Source organism: Sinocyclocheilus rhinocerous, unplaced genomic scaffold (genome assembly GCF_001515625.1).
Source record: "Sinocyclocheilus rhinocerous isolate Xijiao unplaced genomic scaffold, SAMN03320098_v1.1 scaffold1725, whole genome shotgun sequence".
Taxonomy (NCBI): Eukaryota; Metazoa; Chordata; class Actinopteri; order Cypriniformes; family Cyprinidae; genus Sinocyclocheilus; species Sinocyclocheilus rhinocerous.
Window position 1 is genome coordinate 952375 of NW_015627232.1, and position 14463 is coordinate 966837.

General features: G+C 37.9%; 1 protein-coding gene across 1 annotated transcript in view; it reads right to left on the reverse strand.

Annotated features, from left to right (window-relative positions):
* Window positions 1–1930: 1930 nt before the first annotated feature.
* LOC107723442 (cadherin-2-like) overlaps window positions 1931–14463 on the reverse strand; it is a 48019-nt gene continuing 35486 nt past the window's right edge. The window contains exons 6-15 of the mRNA XM_016532071.1: window positions 12199–12343; window positions 11947–12119; window positions 10513–10650; window positions 10239–10424; window positions 8744–8997; window positions 7984–8126; window positions 4505–4738; window positions 4179–4412; window positions 2896–3035; window positions 1931–2089 (exon numbers count right to left, since the gene is read on the reverse strand). Of these exons, the coding sequence (XP_016387557.1) occupies window positions 2033–2089; window positions 2896–3035; window positions 4179–4412; window positions 4505–4738; window positions 7984–8126; window positions 8744–8997; window positions 10239–10424; window positions 10513–10650; window positions 11947–12119; window positions 12199–12343 (1704 nt within the window). The 3' untranslated portion in view covers window positions 1931–2032. The remainder of the gene's footprint in view (window positions 2090–2895; window positions 3036–4178; window positions 4413–4504; window positions 4739–7983; window positions 8127–8743; window positions 8998–10238; window positions 10425–10512; window positions 10651–11946; window positions 12120–12198; window positions 12344–14463) is intronic.

The following is a 14463-nucleotide window of genomic DNA, read 5'->3' on the forward strand; positions in this document are numbered from 1 at the left end:
CGCTTATTTGCATGTCTTGTCTGTAATAATTATAACAAATACTATACAAAACATTAGAAAATACAAGCAAAGTGCGCAAATACTGAATTCTGTACTTCTTTAGCCAAAAAAGCCAATGTGTTGAACACTCAACGGTCATTACGGTCACTTTTCTTATAAAGCTAAAATTTAAAACGCCATTTCCTTCCAACTGCAAACGAGTAGCACTAAGTGCAGCATTTCGGACACAAATTTAGATACAAAACATGAGACACAAACTTTCTATATGTACAACATTTATGGGCATGGACAAATTCAAATGTTTGATTTACATGTGCCCAACCAATTTTGGTAGTGAATCAAACACCCAAATGCACATTCAATTTGAATGTTTAAAATGCCTCTAGTGCCCAAAAATGTGGCCTAGGAAGACAGCTCACTTGGTTTTGAAAGCCTGCCATATTGTACAAATAAAGTTCTATTCTTGGCATAACACTGTCCAGGCAGAGTGCTACAGACTAAACACTGTATAGACGTTCAGTTGACATAATTCTGAATCCTGAAGTCGCTTGTCCAAACAAATCTTTCTACAGACATAAAACGGCTACAAACCAAACTCGTAAGTGAAAATTTTTGTTGGAATGCTAAAAAACAGCTAAAAATCCAAACTGCCGGGTTTCTTTAAAACACAGTTCGGTCAAACAGATTGGCAAATGCTGCCGTCTACAAAGCCTGCCTGTCTTTTAAGTGAGGCTGATTACATTTAGCAGTAATGTTTAATTCATTACCTGATTTAAGCAGTTTCTCGCTAATCTCACACTGCTTTGAGCGCAGTCGCATTGCTTAGAGCCTGTGAGGTCTGCATGTATGCATGGGAGGGCACACATCCACAGACTGTAGCATGAGATATTGAATCCCTGAGCCTGGCTAATGATCAACAAAACTAAAAGGACCATGGTCCAATTAACCAATCAATCACCATTAGGTCTTATCACTGGTGCCATCGAGCCATTTTATATGGCGCGACTTCGGAAGAGCGGACGCATATGGCGTACCTCGTGGATGAACTCTCCTATGTCTCCAGGATGGGGTGCGGCTGAGCGGATGGGATAGTTGGGCTCGGAGTGCATCGGTCGCTCGTTGTTTTTGTATACAAACAGTCAAAGTCTTTACTTAGCTAGTTGATAGCCAAAAATATTCTTTGATTTCTGATACATACATATACATTGTGCAGTTGGGCTGCTGTTTTCAAGAATTAGTTGAAAAAGAAAATGCCAATAAAAATAACCATAGTTGAAGGTTGGATATGAAAGTAGGTCAGAATATACCTGCCTTTTACAAGATGACACACGTCTGTAAGTGCTCATGGTTTATGGAGTATTACTTTGAAAATGCTAGAACACTCAACCATGTGCAAGATGTAGAAGCAGGTGGAAAAAACACAGCGTACCCCAGGCTTATGTACATTACTAATGGATTTTTTTTTAGATTTAATGTTTTAATTAAAATCTAAAAATGCCAAATGGTTCCTGTGGGAGTAAGTTCATATCATTAACTCATAAAAACCATAGAAAAGTCTCCAAACTGATAAAATACAAATCTGAGTGTTTTGTGTGTGTGTGTCAGTTGTGCAAAAACCAAAGTTTGGCTCAAATGCAAATCTGTGAGTCTCACACATACTCACACCACCAGGCAAAGCAGGAACTGTTGCATCCATTTAAATTTAGTCACTTTATAATCAGCATTACTTGTAAAACGAATGCTGAAAATTAGTCATCAAGATTTCAAACTGCACCACGCAGCTCAAATTAAAATAGTGAACTTTTAACGACTGGTTAAAATGAAACTTTTAAAAATGTTTTTATTAAACAAGCTAGATTGTCTCGAGTAATTCTGAGCTGGAATAATTGTGCATGCCCAGCAGCAGCAGCAGCAATAGAGAGGGAGTGCATGTACCTGGTCTTCCTCTCCGCCGCCCTCCTCGTCGTATTTGAGTATGTTGTCTCGCACATCGTCCTCTGGATCGATCAGCAGCTGCTTGGCCTGTCTCTCTTTATCCCGTGTCTGGCTCCAGAGTATCGGGCTGCTGCAGCTGGCTCAGATCATAGTCCTGAAGAATCACAGATAGAGGGAAGAGTCAATCACAAATAGGGTCAGAGGTCTGCTCAAAGCCCTTGGTTTCTGGAAACATCTGCATGGAGAACAAAGAACGTTTTGACCTTAGAAATGTAATTTAAGTTTGCTTTGTTCCATATGAAGGATATTCATGTGGGTTTTCTTTTCAGAAGTTAGCTAAAAACCTTCCTCGTCGAAAATGTTAGAATGTCCTATATATATATATATATGGAGTATCACTTTGAAAATGCTAAAACACTATGCGAGATGTTGAAGCAAGTGGAAAAACAGCACACCCAGGCTTAAGTACATTACTAATGGATTTTTTTTTAGATTTAATGTTTTAATTAAAATCTAAAAATGCCAAATGGTTCCTGTGGGAGTAAGTTCATATCATTAACTCATAAAAACCATAGAAAAGTCTCCAAACTGATAAAATACAAATCTGAGTGTTTTGTGTGTGTGTGTCAGTTGTGCAAAAACCAAAGTTTGGCTCAAATGCAAATCTGTGAGTCTCACACATACTCACACCACCAGGCAAAGCAGGAACTGTTGCATCCATTTAAATTTAGTCACTTTATAATCAGCATTACTTGTAAAACGAATGCTGAAAATTAGTCATCAAGATTTCAAACTGCACCACGCAGCTCAAATTAAAATAGTGAACTTTTAACGACTGGTTAAAATGAAACTTTTAAAAATGTTTTTATTAAACAAGCTAGATTGTCTCGAGTAATTCTGAGCTGGAATAATTGTGCATGCCCAGCAGCAGCAGCAGCAATAGAGAGGGAGTGCATGTACCTGGTCTTCCTCTCCGCCGCCCTCCTCGTCGTATTTGAGTATGTTGTCTCGCACATCGTCCTCTGGATCGATCAGCAGCTGCTTGGCCTGTCTCTCTTTATCCCGTCTCTTCATCCACATCACAAACATCAACACCAGCACTGCAGAGAGAGACAGAAAGTGAGAGATAGATCAATATAAAACGAGCAAAATGACTTGAGATCAGACCGTTAAAGGTGCAGTGTGGAATTTTTAGCACCACAAACCGAAATCGACGTTTCGCTAAGTTCAGCCATCCTCAGTTACTGTTGCTCGTTCAGACAAGTTATATTTTCGTGTAATTTTTCCATAAAATTAGCTCATTAGGTAGTAAAAATTGGATTCTGCTATTATTCTGTGATATTATTCACGTCAAAGTATTTCATCTGCTGTTTTTTTTTTAGGTTAATAGGTAAATTATTTAAGTAAAGTGATTTAAAACAGCAGAGACTGCGCAACTGAGTTAATCTCAAGCTATGTTTCCATCCATATTCCAAATTTAATTTAACGAAAAAAACAGGTTTTACATCCTATGTATTTGAGAGAACAAAATTGTCACTTTCACAGAAGTTTGAGCAAAACAGAAATGGAAGTTGTGGCTATTGGGAAAACTACCGTGGCTCTTTCATTAAATGTAATAAATTACTTTAGAGAGCAGAGACAAAACATTCTGAAAAATGTCGTCGCTTTTGAATGACGATAGAAGCTAACAAACTGTTTTGTAAGGTGACAGTAGCCAATCGTTTTGACGACAGGCTTTGGCTCCAGTGTTTCTTGAAGACCAGAGCCAAATTTATGAAATGATATTGGTCTGAAGTGAATTGTTCAATCACATGACTCTAGGCACATGAGGCACAATGTGTTTCCATCGTAGTTTGTTTGTCTTCTTGCTGAATAAAACATTCATCCACCCCAATAGAGCTTATACGTTTTTTTTTTTGCACATTTTAGAAATTGGATTTACCTCTTGGTGTTTCCATCCAACATTTTTTAAAATAAAATATAAAATAAAATATTAAATATTAAATAAAAATCCATGGATGGAAGCCCAGCTACAGTCAACCCGAAAAGAGAAAGGTATTGATTTTGATTCAATTGATAACACTGGTGTAAGTGAACAGAACTGTTCCTATCCTTTCTACAACAGCCTCACTATGAAATCTTTTTTGACTCCAAAAGCAGATCACATGTGCTCGGCAGAAATGTGACCAACTGATAAGAACTCCACTGCCTGGAAGAAACAGCCTCTGTCTAGTTTGTCGTACCCAGCAGAATGATGATGCAGATAAGTATGGCGATGATGGCTCCGGTGCCCAGCCCAGCTGCCATGATGCGTTCCATGTCCACGCAGTCACCGTGATGATCGCACTGGCACACTTTGATGCGCAGGTAGGTGGTGTTGGACATGGGCAGGTTACCCGAGTCCGTGATGCTGATGGGCAGCTCATATATCCCGCTTTCCAGGTAACTAATCTTCAGACTTAACTGAGCATGATCGCCTACAAATCAACCACAAAACACATGAGATAAAGTCTGGCAATAAGAATTAAGTAATTGTTAATCCCAGAGAAATCTTTTCCATGTGGCGTACCACTGATTCGAGTCAGTGTCCAGTTCCTGCGGAGGTCAGAGGGTCGGTTGGGCAGTTCGAAAGCGTAGGGCCCAGCGTTGGGGTTGAGATCTCCGTCTACGGCTGTGATATTGATGGCATTGGGTTCGGGGCGCTCGCACACTTCTGTTTCTTGAGGGAATACTTGAGGTGCGTTATCGTTTATGTCCAGCAGGTAGATCTGCAGAGTACCCGTCCCACTCGCAGGGGGAACACCTGTCGATGGACAGAAGGAAAAAGGGGAAGTCAATACAAGCATAAGCTGTGTCCCAATTCAGAGGCTGCATCCTTTGAAGGCTGCATTTGAAGACCGAATGCGTCACCAATTCCAAACCAATTTGAAGACTCCATCAAATGCAGTCTCAGAATGAGTCCTTTGTTTCCCGGGCCATGAAGGATACAACAGATGGATCCTTCACGGCCAACACTATTGCAAGATTAAATGTACGACTGGATTACATTTTTAAATGTAAGCATTGCGTTTCAACGTAATCGAATATCAAACAAAACAAATGTTACAAAAAAGAGAAAAAAAAACACTTTAAAGTGGTTTAAATGTTGACATATCTCAGTAAAATGCGATTTTATAGATTTATAAATTATGTACATAAGTGGTCCAAGGTAAACAAATTTAGACAGGCTGTCCACCCTATTTTTTCAGACAACTCATTGACGCCACACATCAGCGGCAGCTGTCACATGCTAGGTAAACACTCAGTTTTACCCTTGCGGTCTTTGAAGTCAATAAATAGTTCACAATAAATAGTTGAAAAAGTTGAATTTTAAAACTTCAAAACACTATTTTCAACATGTAGCTTAAAAAATGTATCCTACACGACAAGTTGAGGCTAGAAGGGATACAGATACTGATTTTAAGAGATTTTGGTTTGAAGGACTCTGCCACAATGTAGGCTGATTAGTTAGCTAGTTGTCTTCTTTACTGTCCGTTTAATTTATTTTTTATTTTATTTTTTCTTCCTGTCCATCCGGCGAGATTTTGCATCACTTCCGGCCATAGCTGTATCCGTTCCTACACGACGGGACGATTAATAACAAAACTTGTGCACCTGGAGTCCTGGAAACTGATTCCGTACAGCTCTTGGCGTTACTGTGTGCAATATGCATCATGACCGTGAAGGGTTTGTGGGCGTGACATCTGAGCCAAACACTAATAGTTGAAAACTGACGATACAGACGAACTACAGCAGTTAACGACTTTAGGCTCCTCTCTTCTGGGTTGCTGAGAATGCTAACTCATTTATAAACCATAATGCAAAGTCTATAAGATAAAATCAAGCTGCCCACGTCCATGAAATATCTGCGAACAAGAGCCCCAGCACAGACTGGACCATCACTACTTAGAGCTTAGTTTCTGTTTCAACAAGAGTAACAAGACCTTTCGACTTCACTGATCTTTAAACAAAGAACAAGAGACAGGCAGTGCAGTGCGGCAGGCTGACGGCTTTCTGTTCTACTCCTGGCAATCACAGCACATTTTTAATCTGTTCCAGCCCTGAAAACTCCTAACTCAAGTACGACCAAGTATCCTTAATTTATTGAATCAGGTGTGCGAATCAGCATTGAACTAGATGCGAAAAGTCTTCTTTGTGGAAAAGGGAGCCCTGCTACTTGCACACAAAGATTCAACTGAACTAAAACAGGAATTCACTAAGAATGTTAAGTTAGCATTGTGTATTTGCTCACTCTGTCTGCATTATTTTAGCACTTGATTCACAAATTTATAATAGAAATTAAGGTTACAGCACAGACACACCCAAAAAAATCAGTTCTAAAGACAATTTGCACACTGCAATTCCTTAGGCATGCGTTTCCAGTACAACATAATAATTCTAAAAATTTATTAGCTAGTCAAACTGTAGTAGCTTTGTTGCATATTCGCCGTTCAAACCATGTTGGTTCAACAATATAGAACTGTTCATACTAACGTCACAAAGGTAATGGAGTAATAACTGCTATTAAAGAATCACTTTGAGATCGAATTAATGTCAGATTATTGCTGTAAATAAACTTGGCATCTAAGTACTACTTTGATAATTATTGTTTTGCTTTATTTACAGATGTTTGAATCAATCGCAGGTTCTGTCTTACTCCTCCAGGGTACTAAAAAAATGGCACTTTCACTCAATAAACTAAAAGACGTAGAATTAAATTTGCATGAATGTGCATAAAAGATATATATTATACTGCATGTTAGCTTGCTTATTTAGCTCAAGAGCATGATCTAGTCCAGGGATCCTCAAATCTGGCCCAGGAGATCCACTTTCCTGCAGAGTTTAGCTCTAACCCTAATCAAACACACCTGAGCATGCTAATCAATGTATTCAGGATCATTGGAAAATCACAGGTAGGTGAGTTTGATCAGGGTTGGAGCTAAACTCTGCAGCGCATTGGCCCTCCAGGGCAAGATTTGAGGAACCCTGATCTAGTCTATATGTTGTACTACCAAGAAACTAATCACAGAACTACAGTATGGGTTCGGGAAACACTGAATCATTGAACTACATCGGCAACAACGGAACTTGCAACCGTAGTTGGCCAATAATTATGTGTGTTTGGTTGTGGTGGATGCAGCAGACTACTACAATATGAAATACTTTTTAGTAACTGTACAGCATCACTCCACCACTGCAATCCAGACACCTTTCAAATGTAGAAAGTGCACTCGACTGCACCACACAGCTAGATATAACACTAATCTTCATCATTTCACAAATTGCAGCTGCAATTATCACTGGTAAATGTACACAAACAATTTTTTCAATTAACAATTTTTTCTTTTTTTTTTTTTTATTACAATTTCTTAATAACATTATCCCCTGTTTTCCAGCACAATGATAATTGGCCATGAAGATAGTGTTGAGTTTGCGCAATCTAAGAGTGCTGATCTATAACAAGCCTACTTTACATATAAAGGTGTATTTGTGCTAAAAAGAACGACAATTACTTAATTTACACACAGTGCTTCCCTATTTCAGTGCATGTAGTGTCTGGATAAACTGGATTACAGGTAGGTTTTTCTGCTGAAATGCCGCATACAAAAATGGTACAACAGTTTAGTGAGTGTTTCTGGAGACAAGCTTTCAAATTTACAGCGTGTGTGTGTGAGAGGGGGTTTGTTTCACAGCTCTGCTGCAGCGAGAATGTTAAACACCACAGCAGAATAGGGCCTAGCAGACTTCTGTAGACTCTTTCACACAGCGGGTAGTGTATGTGCATATGTGTGTGCTTCAAAGAAAAAACCCAGAGAAAGTAAACGTATAGACATTCAGAATGAGTTTGCATATGTTGTTGGTGTGATCATTAACATGGATGTGTGGGCATGTGTATATCTCAGTTGCAGTTTGTTCGGGTTGCAATTCCTCCCTAGAGCTAAAATCAATGGAATCACTCAATCTCAACTGCTTCTGCATACATACGCATTCAAACACAGTTGCTCCTACCGTTATCAGCGGCCATGAATGTGGCGTTGTAGAGGTTGTTTTTGACATATGGAGATTCTCGGTCCAGGACAGCAATGGTGGAAATTCGTCCGTTGTTGGGGTCGATCTCTAGCCAGTTGGCGGGGTCAAACAATTTAGAGTACCTTTAAAACACATCATATAAAGGTGGTTAACATTTACTTCAGAACTACAGAAATATGAATCAGAAATATTATCAATTTTAACATTTTATTTTAAACAATTTTATTTGACAGCACTGCCAAATGGCACTTTTAGATTACATTTTATCAATATTTGATAAAAAAAATGTTTATCAATGTTTTTTTTTTCTAAATATTATCAACAATGATTCAATATTGATTTTAACTGAAAATCATTTGTTAAATAAAAAAATAATGAGGTAATGTGACAAAAATGTAGCAAGGTAGTGTTCAAACATTTATCATTGCATAATGCCTAATTTTTTTCATATTATTTTAAAAAATACTAGCAAGTATACAATTTATACTGTAAAATATTCAGTAAGTAGTAAGTTAGTGTTCCTTTCCGAACATAGCCATTAACAATTAATTAAATAGGCCATATTCATGACCATCCGTTTTACATGACTATTTTGCAACCTGTTCTGGCTGGACTAGCAAGAAAGCTCTGCTTTGGTCTACATAGCGCATCAAACACTTGCTATTTAAAAAAATTATTTCCAAAAATGCATACATAAGAGCTGGCCTTTAAATGCACATGCATGTGTGTGTTTTAATACCTAATAGTCTGCTGCATGTATCTGTCTGGATCATGAGCTGTAAAAGTCGCCAGCATCGACCACTGTGGAAGTCCCTCCTCCAGTTTGACCTGTTTGGGGTTGGGGTCAAAATTTGGGCTTTCGTTCACGTCGATGACACGTATGGACACGGTGGATGTAGACTGGCGGGTGCGATGGATCCCACTCGCCAGCGGCACCTCATTTTCAGCGACAACCGTCAGCATGAATGATCGATTCATCTCAAAATCAATTGGCTGTACACAAGGACACACAAACACACACACACACACAATCAAGTTAACATAGTGTCATAATCTGTTAGGAAAAATAATCAAAATGATACAATGAATGGATCGTGTTGCAATTAAATACACAGAGGAGAAATGTTTGAATAATAATTAATGAATGACTCATTCTCAATTAAGAGACATAAACCATTAACTCAGCTGAACAGCAGGTGGAAGCTGTTTCCATGGAGACCGTCTTTTGCTCTGTATCTGAACCCGTGCCTGAGGGACTCTAGCGAGATTCTAGCGAATAGCAGCGCAACCCAATTACAGCATTTATACAACAATTAGTTCCGGTTAGAGATGTTCATTTCGGTTATTTTTCCTAACCGACAACCGACGCTCGTTAACCGATTGTTAAACGTTAACCGACAAGATTATTTTAAATTAGAATTGAATTAAATTAGAAAGGATAAGTGTCTGTGAGCTGTTAAAAAATACTGACATTTGTTTCCAGTCAGTCAAACATATGAAAAAAAAAAAATTTAGTAAAAATAATATGTAGTAAAATCTGTGCCATTAAGTGTTATCACAGTACCGCCGTGATGTTATGCAAAACATTTTGTTTTACGTGGATATTGGAACGCGAGTGAAGTAGCCTACATAATAAATAATAATTTGTCGAATGAGAGACCCAACGTTGGTTTCAGTTTAGTTTTAGCCTAAATGAATTTGTTTTGGCTTGTCGTTTATATTGCTATAGCTTCTTATATTTTTAATTTTTGTTCTTTTCTAAATACTGTTAATTGAAAGGATTTGTTTACAGTGTTTATTATAATGTTTGTAAACATTCCGCGTCGGCATTAGGCCTATTTCTGAATGAAATAATAAAATGCGACTTATACGCGACTTATGTTTTCCCCCCCCCTAAAAAACATTTTTTATACGTGTAGCGTATTTTAACCATGCAGCAAACTGATTGTATTAATCGGTCAAAATTCTTACGGTCGGTTAACCGGTTAAAATGAACATCCCTAGCTCCGGTCCATGAATCTGATTGGTTGAGCAGAGTCCTGGGACTTTTCACTGTTTGTATCACTCCGCTTCTCTGTTTCTGACATTCCAGTATCTAAGCGGAGTATAGTGATTTTTTGCGTCTCCGATTTCTCTCAGGAAGAGTAAAACCCGGAGTGGAACCACTTACGTACTCTGTTCCAGACCACTTGTCAGTATGTTCATTTCTTAGTAAGTTTTGTTGTAAGTGTTACCTTGACGACGGTGACGAGGCCTTCGTTGGTAACGGGATCAGTAGGGATGGAGAAGCGTCCGGTTGGATCCCCTGATATGATCCGGTACACTGCATTCCAGGCAGGAGTCCCCGGTTCATCTTTGTCAGTCACGGTGAGATTCGTCACTATCACATTCACACGGTTCTCTGGGACCTCACCGTGGAACTACAGAGACAGGCAGAGAGAGCTCGATTTTCAGCAAAGATGGCTTTGGCGAGATGCGTGTTCAAGTGTCTGTGTGTGTGTCACTCACAGTCTCTCGGGTGAACTCTGGAGCGTTGTCATTGACATCCAGCAGGCGTATGACAGCAGTGGCGGTGTTGGACAGACCATAGGTGGGGTTTCCCTCCATGTCAGTAGCCTGAATGATCAGGGTGTACTGAGGCACCTTCTGCTCGGCACCAAAAATAAAACAAGATAAGTTAGGTTGAAAACGCAAGACATAAATGGTTTACAGCAGTGGCTGACAGGATGAGGAAACTGGGAAAAATTATGTTTGCATCTTAGTACTTAACCCTATCAAAACAGACTAGCGGCACATTGTTTTGGCACCAACTCAACATTTGATAACAGTTTTGTTATTGTTAATAACAAAAATGAAATGAAATGAACATAAAATGGTAATTAAAAGAAATCTGAAATAATATAAAACATATATTAGATGGAAAACTTACACAAAAACTAAAATTTGAAATGTTGTTTTAGCAACTAACTGACATAAAATAAGTTGAAGTTGAAGTAACACGCTTACTAAAACTAAAACAAAAATAAGATAAGATAAATAGAAATAAAAAATTACATTAATTAATAAAACAAACTAAAATTAATAACTAAAAACTGAAAATATAAAAATAAAAGGTAGTTAAAAATAAAATAAAATAATCAATAAACACTATAATACTATATAAATAATATTAAAATCAAAACCCACCAAAGATGATAACTATAACGATAAGTCCTAATAATCATTCTAATTCTATAGCAATGAAAAAGACACAGAGAAACAATATTGTTGGAATCACTCTCAGAGGCGGACAGTAGTGAAGTATTTTTACTCTGCTGTAAAAGTACTTTTCAGGTGCCTGTACTTTATCAGTGTTTTTCTTTAGAAAACTTTACTTCACAACATTCCAAAGCATAATATTGTACTTTTTACTGCACTACGTTTCATATTAAATATAATTTAATACTTAATTACATTAGAAATCTATTACTTTCTTACTTTTACTCAAGTAAAAGTAATTCAAAGATTTACTTGAGTACAAGAAAGTACTACATTTTTAATGTTCTTAAGTATTAAAGGTAAACTTTTAAGGTAACTTTTATTTATGAAATGAAGTGCAATAAAAAAAGTTTTCCAAAGAAAAACACTGATAAACTACAGATACTTTTTAATTTACTTGAGTAAAGTAAAAATACTTCACTACTGTCCGCCTCTGCTCTCAAAACAACCTTTTCTAGCTGATGAACAATTAAAAACATTGACAGCCAATCAGAATCCACCTGAGCTCAAGAAATTAAAGCAACCGACAAAGTAACTGCACCTCAGCGTTTTCGTCCATTAGTGTGAACGATATTATAGTTATCATTATAGTTATTGCTCTTGGTGTTAACATTGGTTGAGTACCTCTGGTTTACAGTATTGTTGTATTGTATATTGTTGATACTAGCACACACTTCGTCATACCTCACGATCTAGACCTGCAGCTACAGTGATGATTTTGCCAGTCTTGTTGTTGATAGTGAACATGTTGGAGGAGGGGCTCTCTGGGGTCTGGGAGAGGATCTTGTATCTGAGCATCCCATTGGCTGTATTTGGGTCATCCTTATCCTGGGAGGTCACTGTCATTACAAATGTACCTAGAGCCGAGCAAGAAATGTCACTTTCCCCTTCATTATAACCACCATTATATCCACATAAATGTGAAGACTGGTGTACCTGGTTTGGCGCCCTCATCCACGGTTCCGTTCCAGATCTGGTGAGTGAACTCGGGCCGGTTGTCGTTCATATCGATGACATTGATGATGATGTCGATGGGGTTCTCCATCTGGTTCCCATTGATGTCTACAGCATGAGCACGTAGCTGTGAATGCAAAAAAAGTCAAAAGTTTCAAAATTCCAAAGTTTACGGTCAAACATTTCAACAACAAGTCTCTTGTAGTCAACAAGGCTGCATAATTTGACCAAAATACAGTAAAAACAGTAGAATCATTCTGAAAAGCAGATTTGGTGCTCAAGAAACATTTAATATTATTAATAATGTTAAAAACAGTTGTGCTGCTTAATATTTTTGTGGAAACAATGATTTTTTTTTTTTTCAGGATTCAAACAGAAAGTTCAAAAGAGCAGCATTAGTTGAACTTTTTTTATAACATTGTAGATGTCTTTACTCTAATTCCTTGATCAATTTAATGCATCCTTGCTGAATAAAAGCTTTAATTTATTTAAAGAATGTGTGAAGTAAGTTGCTTTAAAATTCACATTGTACTTTTTGAGTCTTAGAAGTTCCACAGTATTTTTTCCAGTGTCTTTATGCCAGTACAACATTCAGAAGTTATTGCGAATAAATTGTAAAACTGTAACTGCAGAACTGACACACTGTCAGCAGAAAAGAGGCTCTTAACCACCACACTCATTTACAGCGGTTATTTGCGTTAAGCAGCTGCTGCAGCTGACTTGGTTGCAGTTTGTGTGCTAGAGCAGTCTTAGGTCTGCTGCATATATGCATGAGCTGACAGAAAGAAGCCACCTTTGGCACCATTAGGAAGCAAATCTTTTCATATTCATGTAATCTCTGCATAATTTGAATCTGAATGTGGATTAGGTGGGCACTGAGGGAGGTTAACAGCCTCTCTGGTCCAGTAGTGAAGTGAAAGGGTATTGAAACCAGGCAGGAAAAGTTTGCAACTACTTCTAGGGGAGATTGAGGATTGTTCTTACTTAGGAAAAGCCAGAATTAGGGAATGCCCCCCTGCGAGCACAATGAATGAATGTGTGTGTGTGACTTAGTGTTAGGATAAGCTCCTCCGAGTTTAATTTTGTCTGCTCTCCTCTTCATGGTACAGTGGATTAAAGGGATGGCAAAGGTCACATTCTCAGACTGGCTGCCATGGTAACCCTGACACACGTAATTTATAGAGAGTTTTAGAGAGTTTCTCTCTATCCTGGATGGAATGCATGGATATAAAGAGCAAAGGTCTGATCTTTAAACAATGTGTGCGCTCAAACCGAGCACTGGAAAGTGCTTATGCCATCTTAAGCATACATTTGTATAAAATGAACTTTAAATTGAAATTTAAATAATAAATCAACACTTTTACTGGGTGATTTGGTGACTCTAGTGGCCAAACAATGAACTGAACAATACAAAACTCTGCATTTCACCTTCAAACACCACTTTTATAATATAAATGCCACTTTTATACTTTTATCATCATGCAGGAGATAAAAATGACATTAATTTGACTTAATTACTTGAAAATGCATTAAAACATAATCTGTAAAAAGGAAAATGTAATAATGGATTATGGTTTAAAAAATTTTTTTTATACAAATTTAATAAGAAAAATATATTTTTGCCAAGTATAATACCGATATATAGTTTTACAAGTGTAATACAGACAGGCATTGCATTACATACACTAACCAATGCAACCCAAGAAACAAGAATTAGACCAATAAACAAAACAACTGACAAAACTTATTGAGGAGGGAAAATAAAGCTCTCCGAGCTAACGGGGCAATGAGTTCACACAGTATATTCAAAAGATGTATGTGTCACATCAACTCAAACCATAGCTGTTTTGTGGAACACTTCTCATGACAAACATCTGACTGATCAGACAGTTTACCTGTGATTACGTGCCAGTAAAAAAAAAAACAGCCCAAAGTAGTGCAATTACTATGTCCCAAATATAAAAATGTCATTTCCATCCCTAAAATACATATTTTACAGTCACTGTTATGCACATTTATCATAAACACAGCTCAAATGCTTCCTACTAGTGTGGCCCAAAACTCACTCAACGAACACTCTCTGACTGAGCGCATCAGAGTTTCACTGTCCGCCAAGCGATCTGTGCTGTTTTTCAGTTCAACTGAATGGATGTGCAACGCACAACGTACCGTAAACTCCAGTGTGAAGGCGCACAACTCGCCGTCGCTTTGTTTCACACACACGCAGCGAGAGAGGGAGAGAGAGAA